Source organism: Tursiops truncatus, chromosome 3, assembly GCF_011762595.2.
Source record: "Tursiops truncatus isolate mTurTru1 chromosome 3, mTurTru1.mat.Y, whole genome shotgun sequence".
Lineage (NCBI taxonomy): Eukaryota > Metazoa > Chordata > Mammalia > Artiodactyla > Delphinidae > Tursiops > Tursiops truncatus.
Window position 1 is genome coordinate 45,436,548 of NC_047036.1, and position 16,691 is coordinate 45,453,238.

The 16,691-nt window shown below is 37.6% G+C and overlaps 1 protein-coding gene across 1 annotated transcript in view; it reads left to right on the forward strand.

Moving 5' to 3' along the window:
• The window catches only part of RAB3C (RAB3C, member RAS oncogene family), a 297,825-nt gene that overhangs the window by 116,683 nt on the left and 164,451 nt on the right, over window positions 1–16,691 (forward strand). The window contains exon 3 of the mRNA XM_033852883.2: window positions 11,338–11,456. Within this exon, the coding sequence (XP_033708774.1) occupies window positions 11,338–11,456 (119 nt within the window). The remainder of the gene's footprint in view (window positions 1–11,337; window positions 11,457–16,691) is intronic.

The window sequence follows — 16,691 nt, forward strand, 5'->3', positions numbered from 1 at the left end:
GCAGGTCAAAACAATCATAAAAGTAAGACTGTGCAGAGGCTCTTAAAGAAATTAGTAAGCATAATCAAGTAATTGTCATGATAAGGATTTAATTGTGTATTTCATCTTTGAATTCTGTTCCTTTTTTAGGTAAGGGGGTGTGGAGAGAGAAGATGAGGGTATGTAGATTCTGGGTGATTCTGAAGGACAACTACCTTTATTTTCTCTCCTCTCTGGGAGATGGGAGATATAAGGAACAATGTTCTACCGAGGAATCCAGTTGCATTTAACAAATACTTTCTATTGGGATTTGACATGTTTCAATTCTGTACTATCCTTAACACATTCACTAGTAATGATATTACCTATAGCTTACAGAGAACTTATAGCTTACAGAGAACTTTTGTCATTTGCAACTTGCAATTCAACTCCGTATCAGTTACTAATTTCATTTTGGAAATCAGGATACTGATTCTCAGAGAGGTTAGGTGATATTTCTAAAATCGCTCAGCATGTGAGTCTCAGAGCCAGAGTAGGAACCCAGGTGTTCTAACACCAAATCCTTGTTCTTTCCTCCACACATTGCTGCTTCTAGAAAAAAAAAAAAAAGAACCCATTTATTGAGCACCTAGTGTGTGCTAGAAGCCTTTCAATATGTTCATTTATTTAATCCTTACAACAACCTTGAGAAGGTAGATAGGTAGATAATATTATCCCTATTTTAGCTAGAAAGTGAAAATTCAGAGGGGTTTAATTACTTAATCCACCCGGTACTGGGTCATAGATTACATTTTCTTTCTTCCATTTCGGATTATGGATCTTGCTGTAGAAGAAACAGAATCTGTTCTCAGTTTCCCCCACAAGATACTACAATTTAAAAGGGAGTAGGGAATCATACTGTCCATTTGCAGTGCCTGGTGAATTATCAGGTACCAAACAAAAGCCTTCTGCAATACTTCACAATAAACATTGTTTTAATCCCTGCAGAGGGATTGAGGTAAGTAAATATGAAGGATAAACATCAATGCCAGTCTCTCCACTCCCTGTCACTTCCATGGTCTTTCCATGATCCCAGTTGTGGTTGTGTCTGCTAACTACCTCACCTCTGCCCTTCAAAACCTACTGATCCCTGAGGACTGGCCTTTCGTTTTCCTGGAGCCTTTTCCAGCTCATTTCAGTCAACCCCTCTAGCACAGACTGCACACATCATACAATAAACACTGCAAATACAGCCAGGGTCTCAGATCACGTTACGTGCTTTATTTTGGCAGTTTGTGGAAAATACAAACTCTTTGTTTTAGAGATCGTATCATATGGATGCTTATTTTGTATTTTTCTCGGTACCCAGTATAATGTTAGGAATATAGATTTCCAGTGTTTGATTAGTTTTTAACAAGAAGTCAACCCAGACAGAATATTGATTTGTTAAGACAACCTGACTTTTTCCTTGTATAAATTTTGATCCCAAATGTAACTTTCACCTAGGCATTCACTTGCCTAGGCTAGGTTAAGAACTAGTTTTATTCTTTGGTTAAGACAGTCCAGAAGAATAAGAAGAATGGCTATTTGATAAGACATTTTTTTAAAGATATACTTGGATTCTACTGAGGATGAAAACACAAGATCAAGAGGACAAGCACGTGGAGGCGTATACACACAGGAAGAAGACACGGAAGTCAGAAAACACAGGGGGCGTGGTTTGAGAAACATGGTCAGATTCTGACACAATGGGATCGAAAAGAAGAATAAACACATATAATAAATATAAATGTAAAGATAAAATTGGAAAGGGATGATGGGGCCAAATGGAAAAGAGCCTAAGGAATTTGGACTTTATCCTCAGGCTGAAAGGAAGACATAGGATGGTTTTGAACAGAGGATAAACAGAAATACTTATGGTGGTAGATGCTGGGTGATCTCAAATAGCAGTGCCTTAGGGAACAGGCAACAGCAGAAAGGAGAGAAAGGCAGATGACTGTATAAAAGAGGCAGCTAGCTGCTACCCAGCCTCAGCCCTCAATGGCCATACAGCAGTTTGTTACCATCTTTTAACATTTTTCAAAAGAAATTGGAAATCTGGGCTTTTGTGTAAAAATCTCCACATTCTTCAATGTTGGCTTACAATTTTTTAACGACTGTGTTAATCACATGAAACACCAGTGAATCAGATACCAGCCTGTGATCTTGACCTGCAATGAGTGACACAACCACTTTTAAACATGGGTAACTAAATAAAGCTGATCAGAGAAAAAAATAAGCTGAACAGCCAATGTGATGATTTCACAGGTCAGAGACCTCACGAGAAACAGAAACACTCCTTTTCTAGAGGCAGACTCATGCCACAGCATATATTTTATACCCAGTTCTACTTTCATTTTAAAGCTAACAAGTTTTACAATGTGTGACTCAGCTGACCTTTAAAACTTTTTCAAACCTTTTTTTCCAAACTCTTCAGAACTGACAGAAACCGTGTCAGAAACTATGAACTTGTTATATAGATCCAGGCATGTTTTCAGATATGAATTAAATTGAAAAAGTTCCAGAAGACTTTTGAGTCAATAAGTTCATTATTTAAGTGTTCATTGATCTACCACAAGGCATAACCTGGGACTTTCCTGAGAAGCCCAGGCTGTGTGGTCACCTTACTTTCCTGATATCTAATTGTAAGTCCAAAATAAAGGGGGGAAAATAAAGAATGGGAGAAAAGTAGTTTGAAGAGATAGTGACTGGATTTTTTTCTAAAATTTTGAAAGACAAGAATCCTCAAAATAGGGAATCACAGTGAACCCCAAGCAACATAAATAAAAGAATTGTAAGTGTAGCCACATCATTGCAAAACTGAAGACCACCAAAGATGAAGGGAAACTCTTAACAGTCGCTTCAGAGAAAACAGTTTACCTAAAATAGAACAATAATTAGAGTGATAGCATATTTTTGAATGTATCAACTGAAGTCTATAAACAATAGCATAATGCTATAAAGAACAGAGTATAACTAGAATTTACACCCAATAATATATATTTATTTAGCCATTATTCATGAATAATGGCTAAATAAATATATCTTCAGACATGCAGGAGGAGAATATTTACTATCAAAAGACCTTCACCGGTGAGATTTCTGAAGAACGCACTTCAGAAGTATGGAATGGTAGTTTAATATGTATTGATAAGAAGAAATTGTGAGCAGGGAAACTGGAAAACATAGGATAAATATAAATGAATAATGTCTGTGTAAAACATAATAATGTCTAATACAGGGAGTAAAAAGTCAAGATAGTATTAGAATATGGAACATTGTACAGCATTATTATGTAGAATGGGAAGGGATGACTGACAGATTATTCTAAATACTTGAATTTGGGTAAATAAAGATAAAGATACAATTAAATTTTTTGAACATAAATTTTGAAATTTTAATAATCACTTTATATAGAGCAGGTATAACTTCCAAACTAATAAAGGGAAGAATAAAATTAGAAAAAAGTGAAAAACATTCAGCCAAAGAGAAAGCAGGAAATGAATAGAAAGAATGACAGGAAAATCAAGCCAAATATAAAATAAGATGGGAAACATCTATGCAAAGAGAGTGGTAATTAGGGTAAATATTAATGGACAGATTTCACCAGTAGAAAGATTGTGATGCACTAGCCCAAAAATCCTAGAAGAGGGGAAAAGGTATTTAAAGACATTCTATGAATTGAGAGCTGAAACAGACTTAGAAAATTTATTTTCTCATTTACAAATGAAGACATCAAAGCCCAGAGGGGCAAGTGAGATAACCAAGTTCACACAGCTAAAATGTGCCAGATATTCAGCCAGAACCTGTTAACATTCCTTCTGACCCCTCTTACCCCTGTTAGTATTCCCCATCTCCTCCCCAGCTTCCTCCAGGAGACAGCCCTCTCAGAGGTGGGTTAATGGCAAGATGTCTCAAGAGCAGCTGCCTGCTGTGGTGTTTATTGCTAACCTGTGGGAAGTCGGGCTCCTCTACCACCTCCCCCTCCTCAACCCTGCCATCTCTCTCCAGGTCTCAAATACCCCTACATAAGCGCAGATCAGCAATTCCATTGCCTAAGCAGACATCCATCCAACCAACCAACTGGCACATGGCTGTGCAAGTGAAAGCTCCATCCCTTTGTAAGAAGTTTGGTTGGAGTCTTAGTGCCAATTTTAAGGCAACAATAAGAATCCCACTCAAAAGCCTATTATCGTTTAAAACACAGAGCACTTGATCTGCTGGCAAGCATTTTGAATTGCATTCTGGGAAGAAAAGCAATCACTGATTTTGACTAAAAGCTCCAAGCTGCCTTCATTTAAATATTTATGCCCTAGGTTTTGACAAAGTTGAGCATAATCAAAATCCCACTGAGAAGAATGTCGAAAAGATTAATTAGAAAGAAAGCAGGGCTTCCCTGGTGGCGCAGTGGTTAAGAATCCTCCTGCCAATGCAGGGGATACCGGTTCGAGCCCTGGTCCAAGAAGATCCCACATGCTGCGGAGCAACAAAGCCTGTGTGCCACAACTACTGAGCCTGTGTGCCACGACTACTAAAGCTTGTGCACCTAGAGACCTGCTCCTCAACAAGAGAAGCCACCACAATGAGAAGCCCTTGCACCGCAACGAAGAGTAGCCCCTCTCACTGCAACTAGTTAAAGCCTGCGTGCAGTGACAAAGACCCAACGCAGCGAAAAATGAATAAATAAAAAAAAGAAAGAAAAAATGGCACCTTTCTCTGCCTTTGTGTTAATTGTTCTTAGATAACAAGCTCTTAAATGAGTGAAGATGCCTTTACGTGCTTTTGATTGTAAATTTTATTAAGGTCTTGAAGAGAGTCCATCTGAGCATTGAAATGGCGTTTACTGAAAAGTGTCTCAACTTTCATGAGCAGAAACACACAATTGGTAGATGTGTTGGGTTGTCACTGACAATAGAGTCTAAGGCCCCCTATAAAAGAATTGTAAGTGTACAATACAACCGTTCCTCTCTTCCAGGAAGGATGAATTGCCATGGTAACACTGCCAAGAAATAATAGGTCAAGTTTTATCCCTGTGCCTCAGGGTTATTTTATTAGGGTTTTGCTTGGAAGTGGATGCCATTGTAAAATGAAGGTTTGGGTATTTCAAAGCTAAACATCATGCCAAGAAAATCTGATCAATAAAATCGGCTGGTGTGAAGAGGATGGATAAAAGACAATAGGTAAGAAGAACATCTACATTGATCAAAGAACTATTTAGAGGCCAGTTTATTAGAACTCTTCTAAAATGTGAGCTTCATTTACAGATGCTTGTATAACTAAGTGTCTGTAAATGAATTCGAACTGTACAAGATCAGTAGGGAAAAGTGGTTTGTAAATTTCATTTTAATGGAAGATTAAATGCTGTAAGGAAAAAAAGTTCTTATTCCAAAAATAAGCATGCAACAAGAAAGCATAAAATATTTGAGCTTCCTGTTTTGCTTACTATTTTTATCAGACTATGTTCAATGCTGCTTTATGCCTGCCTATTTATGCAAATTAAAAAATAAATACAACTGGAAGGAAAGTAACATCACCTAAAAGAATTAATGTATAATAATCAGCATTTTGTTGTTTCTGTTGTTTTGGAGAGTAGTGTCTCAGTATATGTTATGACTTTAGGTTTTTCTGTAACAGCATTTCAAAAATTTGGGGATGAAATTCCAACGGGAAACAGTATATAATGTGTATCGCTTCAAGCAATGGTGCTCTGTCCTTCTAAGAACAATATATGTATGTATTCATGTATATTTAAGATCTACTTTTTTAAAGCAATAAGATATATCAACTCACCATTTTTGAATAGAATTAATTTTTCATAAATGGAATATAGTTATGCATTTTAGCATAACATCTTTGTGAGACAATGTTAGGCTTCTCAATAAGACTACTGTTAATCTTCTATATTTTCTCTCCTGTAAAGTAGTAAAGGGGTATGTGGATAGCTGTGAAATTTATATTGTTTTTGCCCTGATCATGAAGATTGCAGACTGGGGTCGATGACTGCATTAGTTTCCTACCACTGCTATAATGAAGTACCACAAACTGGGTGGCTTAAAACAACAGAAATTTATTGTCTCACAGTTCTGGAGGCTAGAAGTCCTAAATTAAGGTATCACAGGGCCATGCTCTCTCTCAGGCTCTAGGGGGAGAATTCATTTCATGCCTCTCTCCTAGCTTCTAGGGGTTGCCAGCAATCCTTGACGTTTCTTGGTTTGTTGATACATCACTCCAATCTCTGCTACTGCCTTCATGTGGCCTTCTCTGTGTCTCTGTTTTCCCTTCTTGAAAGGACACTGGTCATAGGATTAGAACCCACCGTAATCCAGTATGAACTCATCCCAACTTGATTACATCTGCCAAGGCCCTATTTCCAAATAAGGTTACATTCACAGGTTCTAGGATTAGGACTTCACATATTTTGGTGGGGGGAACACAGTACAGCCCATAACTGTGACTATGAATTGGAGAACCTCACCACTGAGCAGATGGTCTCAGTTACAATTTTAAATTGCTATGCTATCTGGTTCTTTAGAAATGATATTTCGTGTCTAATATTTTGTAGACATGTGAGGAATATGATATCCTGATTAATGAAAGGCTATTAAAATATAGAGTTTTTAAATATAAAAAATACGTCTAGAATACATAAAATAAATTTAATAAATATCTATCACAGTCTGTAACTGGTAATAGGTGTTCACTTATTGTTTATTGAATGAATGAATCAATCAACCAATCAGCATTAATATTAAATTATATTGAGTATAATTTAATCTTCCTTTGATGATTCAAAATAATTCCTACAGGTAGAAGGTAGCAAGGTACAAGTTAAAAGATTGCTACTTGCTTGAATGCTAAATGACTGTTTATTCCATTTCACATATTTGTGTCTATTTAGAAGTTCACTAGATAAAATGTGTTTTATGTCTTATGTTTCAGTGTTCTCATCCTACATTGCTGTTGATTTCCTCTTTGGATTATTACATATTATTTCCTTTAGCTTAATTAAATTACCTTTGTTGATCAGTTAACACCAATGTGTTCTGGTTTGGTTTCTCCATCTATAAAATTACCTACTTTTTCATGTATCAGGATTGTCTGTCCTTCAATCTATTTTTCTCTGTCTAGACATTCAATAAATGTATTTTGAGGGTAGTGATATTATTTGAGTTATGTTTCTTTACTAATGGTGTCTTCCATTTTCCCTTTAATCCAATACAGAGAGAAGTAACCACCAAAACAAAAACAAATTACAATATAACCCAGATTTTACAAGTGAAAGCTATTTCCTCGATCCTAAAACTGCACATTACCTCTGTGTGACCTCAGAAGTGTTTGAGAATGCACTACATGCAGTTAAAAAAATAAAATGTTTCACCAGAGAAAGAAAACATAAGGCAAAAACAGGCAAAAATGCCAAAATTCAAACTGAAAATGTTCCTAGCTACTACTTATCAAACTGCTAATGTTTTCCTTTTTAGAGCTCTTTTTTGACAGATATTCAAGTATTTGCTAATCAAACCTATCATTTAAGCCAAAAATTCCTCCTAAAAACATGATTGAGAAGTCAAAATATTTAAGCCAGCTAAGATGATTTTATTTTTTCTTAAAAGAGAGAAAAATGAAAGCTAACTCTCTTGGAAGAAAGCTTTCATTTTTAAATCATATTTTTATCCCTTTTTTTGTGAAAGATTTCCTGTTGTGTTTTTCAATCACCAGAAGCCTACATTTATAGAAAACCAGCAGGTATCTCCAGTTATCAGAATCAACTGGGCAGAGCAGCAAGGCAAAGCCAGAGTTTAGAGCCATTTTCCGGAGCAGATTGAGAAGTACCATCTTAGTCAGTTACCTTTTGAGATTCTCACATTTAATTACGTTAGTGGCACTTGACATTATAAATGTTCTTTTCTTTCCAATATAACCTTCTATCATTATTGGTAAATGTCAAATGTAATGAGGTATTTTTTCTGACTCCTTTTTCTTCCTAATATAATGGGAGAGAAAATGCTAATGAGTTTGTAATCTTAAAATTGTTTTCAGTACTCAAAACCAATGCAGAGCCAACTAGTGTCTATTAGCTTAGTTTTACTCTTTTTATTTTATTTGCATTTGGGAAGGAAATTTCCTCTCTGTATTTCTTACTACACTTCCCCTACTTGGTGCAATTTCTTATTCTCCCTGAGAGCTCCGAGGTGACAACTACCTCCAATTAGATTGTGTTTCTGAGTTCAAGTCAGAATCCTGTGGAAGGTCCTGCCCCTTGCTGTGACTTAAGTGCTGTCTGAAAGCTTCTTTTTTTTTTCTTTTTCTTAAAAGCTGTTTTTGTCCCCCTCTCTCTGTTTTAAAATTTGGATACATAATGGCTATCCAACCCCGTGGTTTCCTGTAACATCTCAATCATAATGTAACGGGACCTTGATTTCTGCTCCCTTGAAGATTAAATACACTTCCAGTGTGAAATTGATATGTTTTATAACACTAGATCTAGTTTCTTTGCTGTCAAAATAAAATTAACATCTTATGAAAGAGGAAGCCATCACTGGAAGAGGTCAAGAAGAGAGAGAAAATGTCATAGTTTTTCAACACAACATTATTTAGTGTCTGTATTGAAGACATGCTTGACAGGAAGGGTCTGGGTCACATTTTAGCAGTGCCTCGGGCATATTGGCTGTTTTCTCCTATTGAGAAATTGGGGAAAAGCTGTCTTTTGTATAGAGAAAGCAGCAGGAAGTGGGTCCCTAACCTGTAAGAAGGCTACTTGGTCAATGTCAAAAAAGATATTTTACCAAGAGATAAAGAAAGCTATTTAAAATTACTTCACAGTAGGAAAAAAAAGTGGTAATTTTATAGATAATGTATTCTGAAAAATATGAACCCAAGACAAAAGTGCCTAAGTTTTAAAATAGAATGACTAGTTATAAGGGGTTCTGTTCCCCAGGAGCTAAAATATATTACACAATCTCTAATTATACCTTGCTTTTTAAACACAGTCTTTGAGCATTTGGTTCTCTTTCTCCTTCATTTCACAGTTGGATATACTGTTAATGGAATTATATCCAACGAATATCCAAAAATATCCAAATAAGCTCAAGATTGTCTTCTTTCTGTCTAATAAATTTTTATGATTGTCCCAATTACATGCAGTTTTTGATTTCCAAGTTTATCTCTAATATCTATACCTTCATATTTATAAAATACTAAGCAAAGTACAGTAAAATATTCAAATATCATTTGATTATATATCATTTCAATTTTCTTCATAGCATTTTTTTTTATATTCAAGGAATGGTCACATTTTCACGTGGTGAAACCTAGACTTTCCTTTTTATTTTCTGCCAATTGGTGGTATGTTCTGAAAGAACTTCCTCGTTTGTTTTGCTTCAGTTTTTGTTATTTTGGATACCATAACCTGTTTTTATCTTACCTTTGGAAATTATTTCAATAATATTACCTAATAAACACCTCTAATCAGGCCAGCCTTATCCCTGCTCCAAGTGTAGGGTAGAATTGTTGCTCATGAACAGTCACACCCTTTGCTAATTTTCAAGTTTTATTTCACACGCCCACATTCTCCTAGAATCATTTGCTGATTTCCTCAACCTTCTTTGGTTACCATTCTCTGAATTTTCAGGGGCCAAATAGAATAAACCACACAAATTAGGAGAAAATTGTGAGCATTCTTGAGTTTCCTACTGTTAGTCCGATGTGGAGTGCAAGCATCTGAGCAGGAGGGTACCTACAGGTGAGGAACAGTGTGTCCAACATGAGCCTGTTCTAAGAGTGAGACCCAGGAGATGTTCACTTCATTTTTTTTAAGGTTTTATTTTATTTTATTTTATTTTTTTACACCTTTATTAGAGTATAATTGCTGTACAATGGTGTGTTAGTTTCTGCTTTATAACAAAGTGAATCAGTTATACATATACACATGTTCCCGTATCTCTCCCCTCTTGCGTCTGACCTACTAGAGAATGGACTTGAGGATATGGGGAGAGGGAAGGGGAAGCTGTGACAAAACAAGAGAGTGGCATGGACATATATACACTACCAAACGTAAAATAGATAGCTAGTGGGAAGGAGCCGCAAAGCACAGGGAGATAAGCTCGGTGCTTTGTTCATTTCATTTTGATGCTAAAGGAACTTCTTGAATCTTCCAACACATTAGCTTTCCCTTCAAGACCTATTAATATTGCCTTAGGGGGAACTGGGATGCACTTTGTATACAAAGGAGGCATCTCTGGGAGAAGGGAAGAAAGGACCCAGACCGAAGTCAGAAAGAAGGTGACATTTCTGTCCAAAATGCTAAGCACCTAGAATACTAGGACAGAGAAATCAGAGCCCAATCCCCTGGGAAAGTGGTGAAGGGGGAAGCCAAGGAGCATTGGGTTATAAGTTATACCTCCAGATCCTGAGAAGACAAAGGAGCAAGAGTTAGTTGAATTGAGGAATAATTTCTTCAGCTACATCGTGCAGTATCTGTGACCTATATAGGTCATTTCAGTGATGTAGCTGCCTCTGATTCTCAGATTTCACTGCTGCATGAGACTATTTTGCGGGCCCTGAGCCCCTGCATCTGTAAGCTGCCATCTACCATCCTGTGTTAGCCTTGCCTTCCCAAATTTCAGGAATAACAGCCAGTTCTTACCATTTATTGGCCACTTTTTGTGTGTCAGGCTCAGTGAAGCACTTTCCATGCATTATTTCATGTCACCCTAACAGGCATGCTAGACTTTGGGGGGTTTAAGTTAATAGAGGCTCAGCAGCTTGTGCATGTCCCCCCAAGCTCTCTAATGGGAGAGTGGGAACTCCAGATCTGTCCGACTCAAACACCCACACAAAGTAGGTATTTTAATTGTCATTTTACCATTGAATAACTGGAAACTACACTGCATGCTTTTAAATGCAGGGACCTTTTCATAAAAGGTCCTTTTCTCTTTTTTTCCCCACAGAGGCTTGTACTTAGCAGATAGACAGTAAATACATAATGCTGGAGCTAATGTACTCTTCTGGTTTTAAACTCTACAAAAGCCACAGATTTTGATATGTATGATCTTTCTTCTTATTTTCTTTTCTATAGTTAAATGCTCCTTAATGGGAATGAACATATGTAGAAGGTACTCTGAGCTAGTTCTTTACACTCCCCCCAAAAAAAAATTTGCTCATAATACTGCAGAGCGGCCATATGAAAATCATTAGGAAAAACAAGACTGAAAAACATATATAGCTATACATTGTAAATACAATTCAGACTCTCTGTTATGACTATTTTGGGAATAACTAATCACTTCCCAGAAGGTGTATTGCCTCATTTTTTGACAGATTATTATTTTTATTTTGTAGGACACAGCAGGCCAGGAAAGATACAGGACTATCACCACAGCCTATTATCGTGGAGCCATGGGCTTTATTTTAATGTATGACATCACAAATGAAGAATCCTTCAATGCAGTACAGGATTGGTAAGTAAGAGCAAATGTTCGCATTACTAATAATGACTTTTTTTCACTCACCTCTCTCTCCCTCCTCAAAGCAGTGATCACACCACAATGTAATATGTGTATTTTTATATACTGTGATCCCACTTGTGTTTCATAAAGCAAATAAGGGCTAGCTATGCTCAGACCCATTTAAGGATCGATAAGAAATCATTTTGATGATTTTGCTCTATTTTGTTCACTCCAGTGCTTTGCATCCTGTGATCTTTAGTTCCGTGGGGACACGTACATTGCTTTTGATTTTTTGAAGTACAAATAATGAATGGTCTGGAAGCATACTGGTCTAAAATAGGAATCTGGAAACCATGAACCATAGGCCAAATTTGAACTATGAGCCACCACAACTGGCTCACCACTTGTTTTATAAATAAAGTTTTATTAGAACACAGCCAGGTTCATTTACTTATTGTCTATGACTACTTTCATGGTACAACAGCAGAGTTAAGTAGCTGCAACAGAGACCATAGAGCCCACAAGCCTAAAACATCTTCTGTCTGGCTGTTTACAGTAAAAGTTTGCTGACCCCTTATCTGGATTTGTTAGATAGTTTCCAGTTTTTCTTCAAATTGAAAAGTTCCAAAGGACAGGGATGAAGAAAAAGAAAAAACTGAAACCTTTCTTGACTCCCAGCTACATCAAACCATGTGAAAACACCTCTGTCTGTGGGATTTGCTATGGGGGGTTGATTGCTGTGGCTGCAGCTCCTTCAGCCTATTCCACCAGCACCTCAGGAGGAGACACGGAAAAGCTGATGGTCATGGTCATGGTCATGAATTAAAGCAGCAGGGCGGAACAGGGCTACTTTTCTGGGGAAAGAGCCAGAGTCTAATTGCGCTTTGTGTGGTATTAGGAGGAAAGTGAGCTCACTGGTAGGACCAGGACTAAACAGACACCACATTTTAACTCCAAATACAGTCATGGCTTGTCTTATCGAAGGAAAAATTAGCAATACACAGGTAAAATAAACATTTTTTTTCTGTTTTACATGATAGTATTATCCAAAATGATTTTTTTATATGTGTATCAGCTCAGTGAAGGTCAGATGCTATTAAAAATTTCAGTTTGCCTTAGATTGTTTCTTTAAAATTTTTTTGCTTATCTGAAAATGCACCTACATCTTTCTTATTTACACACACACACACACACACACACACACACACTTACAATACAAAAAAATTGTAATAATACCACTAACAATAGCAACTCAAAAGGGAAATATATAGCTGTAAACTGAAAAAGACAAGCTTAGGACCTCTATGAAAAAATAATTATCTTCAACTGAGGGGCATAGCAGAAGGCTTAAGTACCCCTCTTTTCAGTAGACTGAATATTGTAAGAAATGCCAGTTCTTCACAAATAAATTCATAAACTCAAGGCAATCCCAATCAAATACCAGGAGGTTTGGTATAGAATGGAATGAAATAGAGAGTCCAGATATAGACACAAAGCCATATGGGATTTGGTTTATGATAAAAGTAGCATTTTAAATTAGTAACAAAAAGGTTGGTCCAATGAATACCATGGTGCTATCCAGTTAATTGCCACACATAGCTCTGGCACACATATTGTCATACAAAATGGTCATTTTAACTTTGACTATTTCCTCTCTGGAAATGATAAGACCCAGGAGTGTTCATGAATTAGATTTCAGACATCAGGGTTCCTAAATCTGTTTGCACCCATAGCTCTGGCCCGTTGTTCCAATGAAAGTTATATGACGACTGAGAAGAGATGGATCTGTTGAGTTCTTTGAAACCAAATGGTAACAGTGCCAAGAGCCATCCGAGCAGTACCTCTGACTCGCGCATCAGAAACACTGTGGAAAAGTGTTCCTCATGCCCTCCTCCACGCCTTCCCTCTGCAACCCCACCCAGGCTCTCTCACCCGTCAAGAGACCACCTGCCCTATCTCACTTCTCCCCTACCTCCTCCAATTCTCTATTTGACTCTGTTTACCCACTTCCCTTTGAAATTCTGTTTCCTGTTGTCATAGAGGCACATTTCCCAGATTATTCTTGTGTCTCTCAGACCGCTCCTCTTTCTACTTCCTAGCTTTCACTCCCTGCCTCACCCAGCAAAGGGTAAGCATCCTCTCATGGCTTTTTTCTTGGGCTTATTCTGTTTCCTTGGCCATCTTATCCACTTGTACACATCATTTATCACTTGTACCAGATGGCTCCCAAGTTTAACTGTCGGGCCCCAGTCTGTCTTGTGAAGTGCAATGTTGCATTTCCTGGTATCCGAAATATTTATACACCTGGACATCCTGCTGCCATTTCAGAATCACTTGTCTTCACCTGAAACTGCTCACCTTCCTGACTTCAATTTTTGCTGTTCATTGAGACCACAATGCTTTGCCACCCAGGTTCCACCTTGTATCCAACTCTAACTTCCATCCATCCTATTCTGGGGCCTGATCTTGCATATTAATTTTTTCCTGACTATCCTTTGAATCTGCTCCTGCCTGAGAAATCACATGACCATCATGGCTCAGCTTCTTCTTCTTATCTTTTGCTTCTTCCTTTATAATAGCCTTCTAACTGATCTTTTCCCCCTTAGATTTCTTCCCATCCGAATCCATCCTATCCCACTGCTGCTATAAGAGTCTCCCAAAAGAACATGATCCTAAAGATCATGGAAGACTCCTGCCCAAAAGCCATGACTTACCATCACCTCCTTAATTAATTAAAACTTCCTCAGACTGACTTTCAGACACATGACATCATGGAGTCCCTATATTTTTACAGTCTCATCTCTCACTATTCTAAAGCCAAACTGAACCATTCACTGTTTTTGGAACCGAGCCTAAACTTTCCAACCTTTGTGGGTTTTGTGTTTTGATGGTACCCTCTGTTTTGCATTTCTTTTTCACAACCTTCCACTCTACCTCCCCCGGATATCTAGATTTGTCAAAACCCCACAAAGCTTATCCATAAACCAACTCTTAGTCATGTTTTCATCCACAACTGTATAATCATTGGTTTACTAGGGATTTTTCATTCATTCAACAGTTATTGAGCACCTACTCTTTGACAATCTGCCAGATATTGTAGTTAGTACCTATGCCAATATTTACTATCTCAGTTAGTGGATCCACCTGCACCCAGTTGTCTGATGTGGAAATCTGAGCTCTAATTTTGATTTCTCTCTCTTTACCCATTACTTCTCACTGTCCACCAAGTCCAGTAGTTTTAACTTTCTGAAGGCTTTTGTTCCTACTGCCACTGTCTAAATTCAGACTGTCATGAGCTCTTTAAGAACCTTAGCTCTCAGCACTTTAGGAATTTTCTACCTTGTATGCTTACTGGCAAGTCCCACCCTCTCCAGGTCATCTGTCATATTGCCGTCAGAGCTAAGTAACGTCTCTCATCTTAATAATAAAACCTTTAATAATATCTTATTACTTATAGTGGAGATTCTGGGAGCCTCTCTGAATCACTGTGGAACCTTGACAGTATGAAGAAGCCCAGGCTCCACTCTATACAAACAAAACCAAGTCTGCAGTGATAAATATTGGTATATGTATGTGTGTCAGCTCTAAAAGTGATCCTGATGCCCATTTCTGGTTAAGACCATTGATTTAGAATGAAGTCCACACCCTCTAACATGGTGGGCAGTGTTGCCTCCTCATAGCTATTCCATTAACATCATCTCCTACCACTCTCCTCCACTGGTCCTAGGTTTCAACCAGACAGAACTTTTCTCAATTTACTAATGTTCCATTCTTTCAATAACTCTGTTCCTCTGCTTGGAATACCTTCTCTGCTATCTTTCTAAATTCTTATTCCCCTTTCAAGCCCATCTCAAATAACAGCTCTTCTATGAAGCTTTTGAAGATACCACTATCTCGTTTCCCACCCACCACAATTTCCATTCCCAGTGGACAATGCTATTCACTCCCATATCTCTGCTTCCATGCCACACTAGCACTTCTGCAGACCACATAAAAAACCTAGCAGACTCTGTTTTTATCTGATTACATTTTGTCTTCTGTATTGCAGTGTGAGTTCATTCATCTCTTTTCCCTAGTACTGAATACAGTACAATTTTATTAAAACTTTTTTCTAAATTTTTATTGTGGTAAAATATACAAAACTTAAAATTTACAATCTTAATCATTTTTAAGTGCACAGTTCAGTGGTATTAAATACATTCTTATTCTTGTGCAACCATCACTACAGTCCATCTCCACAACTCTTCATCTTGCAAAACTGAAACTCTGTGCCCATTAAATAACTTCCCATTCTCCTTTATCCCCAACCCCTGGACCATTATTCTACTTTCTATGTCCATGAATATGACTGCTCTATTCATACTACTCTAAGTACCTCATATAAGTGGAATCATACAGTATTTCCTTTTTTGTGTGTGACTGGCTTATTTCATTTAGCATAATGTTCTTTTTTTATATATATCTTTGTTGGAGTATAATTGCTTTACAATGTCGTGTTAGTTTTTGTTGCACAACAAAGTGAATCAGCTATAAGTATACATATATCCCCATATTCCCTCCCTCTTGAGCCTCCCTCCCATCCTCTCTATCCCACCCCTCTAGGTCTTCACAAAGCACTGAGCTGATCTCCCTGTGCTATGCAGCATCTTCCCACTAGCCATCCATTTTACATTTGCTAGTGTATATATGTTGATGCCACTCTCTCACTTCATCCCAGCTTACCCTTCCCCCTCCCCGTGTCCTCAAGTCCATTCTCTACATCTCCATCTTTATTCCTGCCCTGCAGCCAGGTTCATCACTACCGTTTCTTAAGATTCCATATGTGTGCATTAGTATACAGTATTTGTTTTTCTCTTTCTGACTTACTTCACTATGTATGACAGACTCTAGGTCCATCCACCTCACTACAAATAACTCAATTTCGTTCCTTTTCATGGCTGAGTAATAGTCTATTGTATATATGTGCCACATCTTCCTTATCCATTCATCTGTCAATGGACACTTAGGTTGCTTCCATCTCCGGGCTATTGTAAATAGAGCTGCAATGAACATTTTGGTACATGACTCTTTTTGAATTATGGTTTTCTCAGGGAATATGCCCAGTAGTGGGATTGCTGGATCATATGGTAGTTCTATTTGTAGTTTTTTAAGGAACCTCCATACTGTTCTCTATAGTGGCTGTATCAATTTCCATTCCCACCAACAGTACAAGAGGCTTCCCTTTTCTCCACACCCTTTCCAGCATTT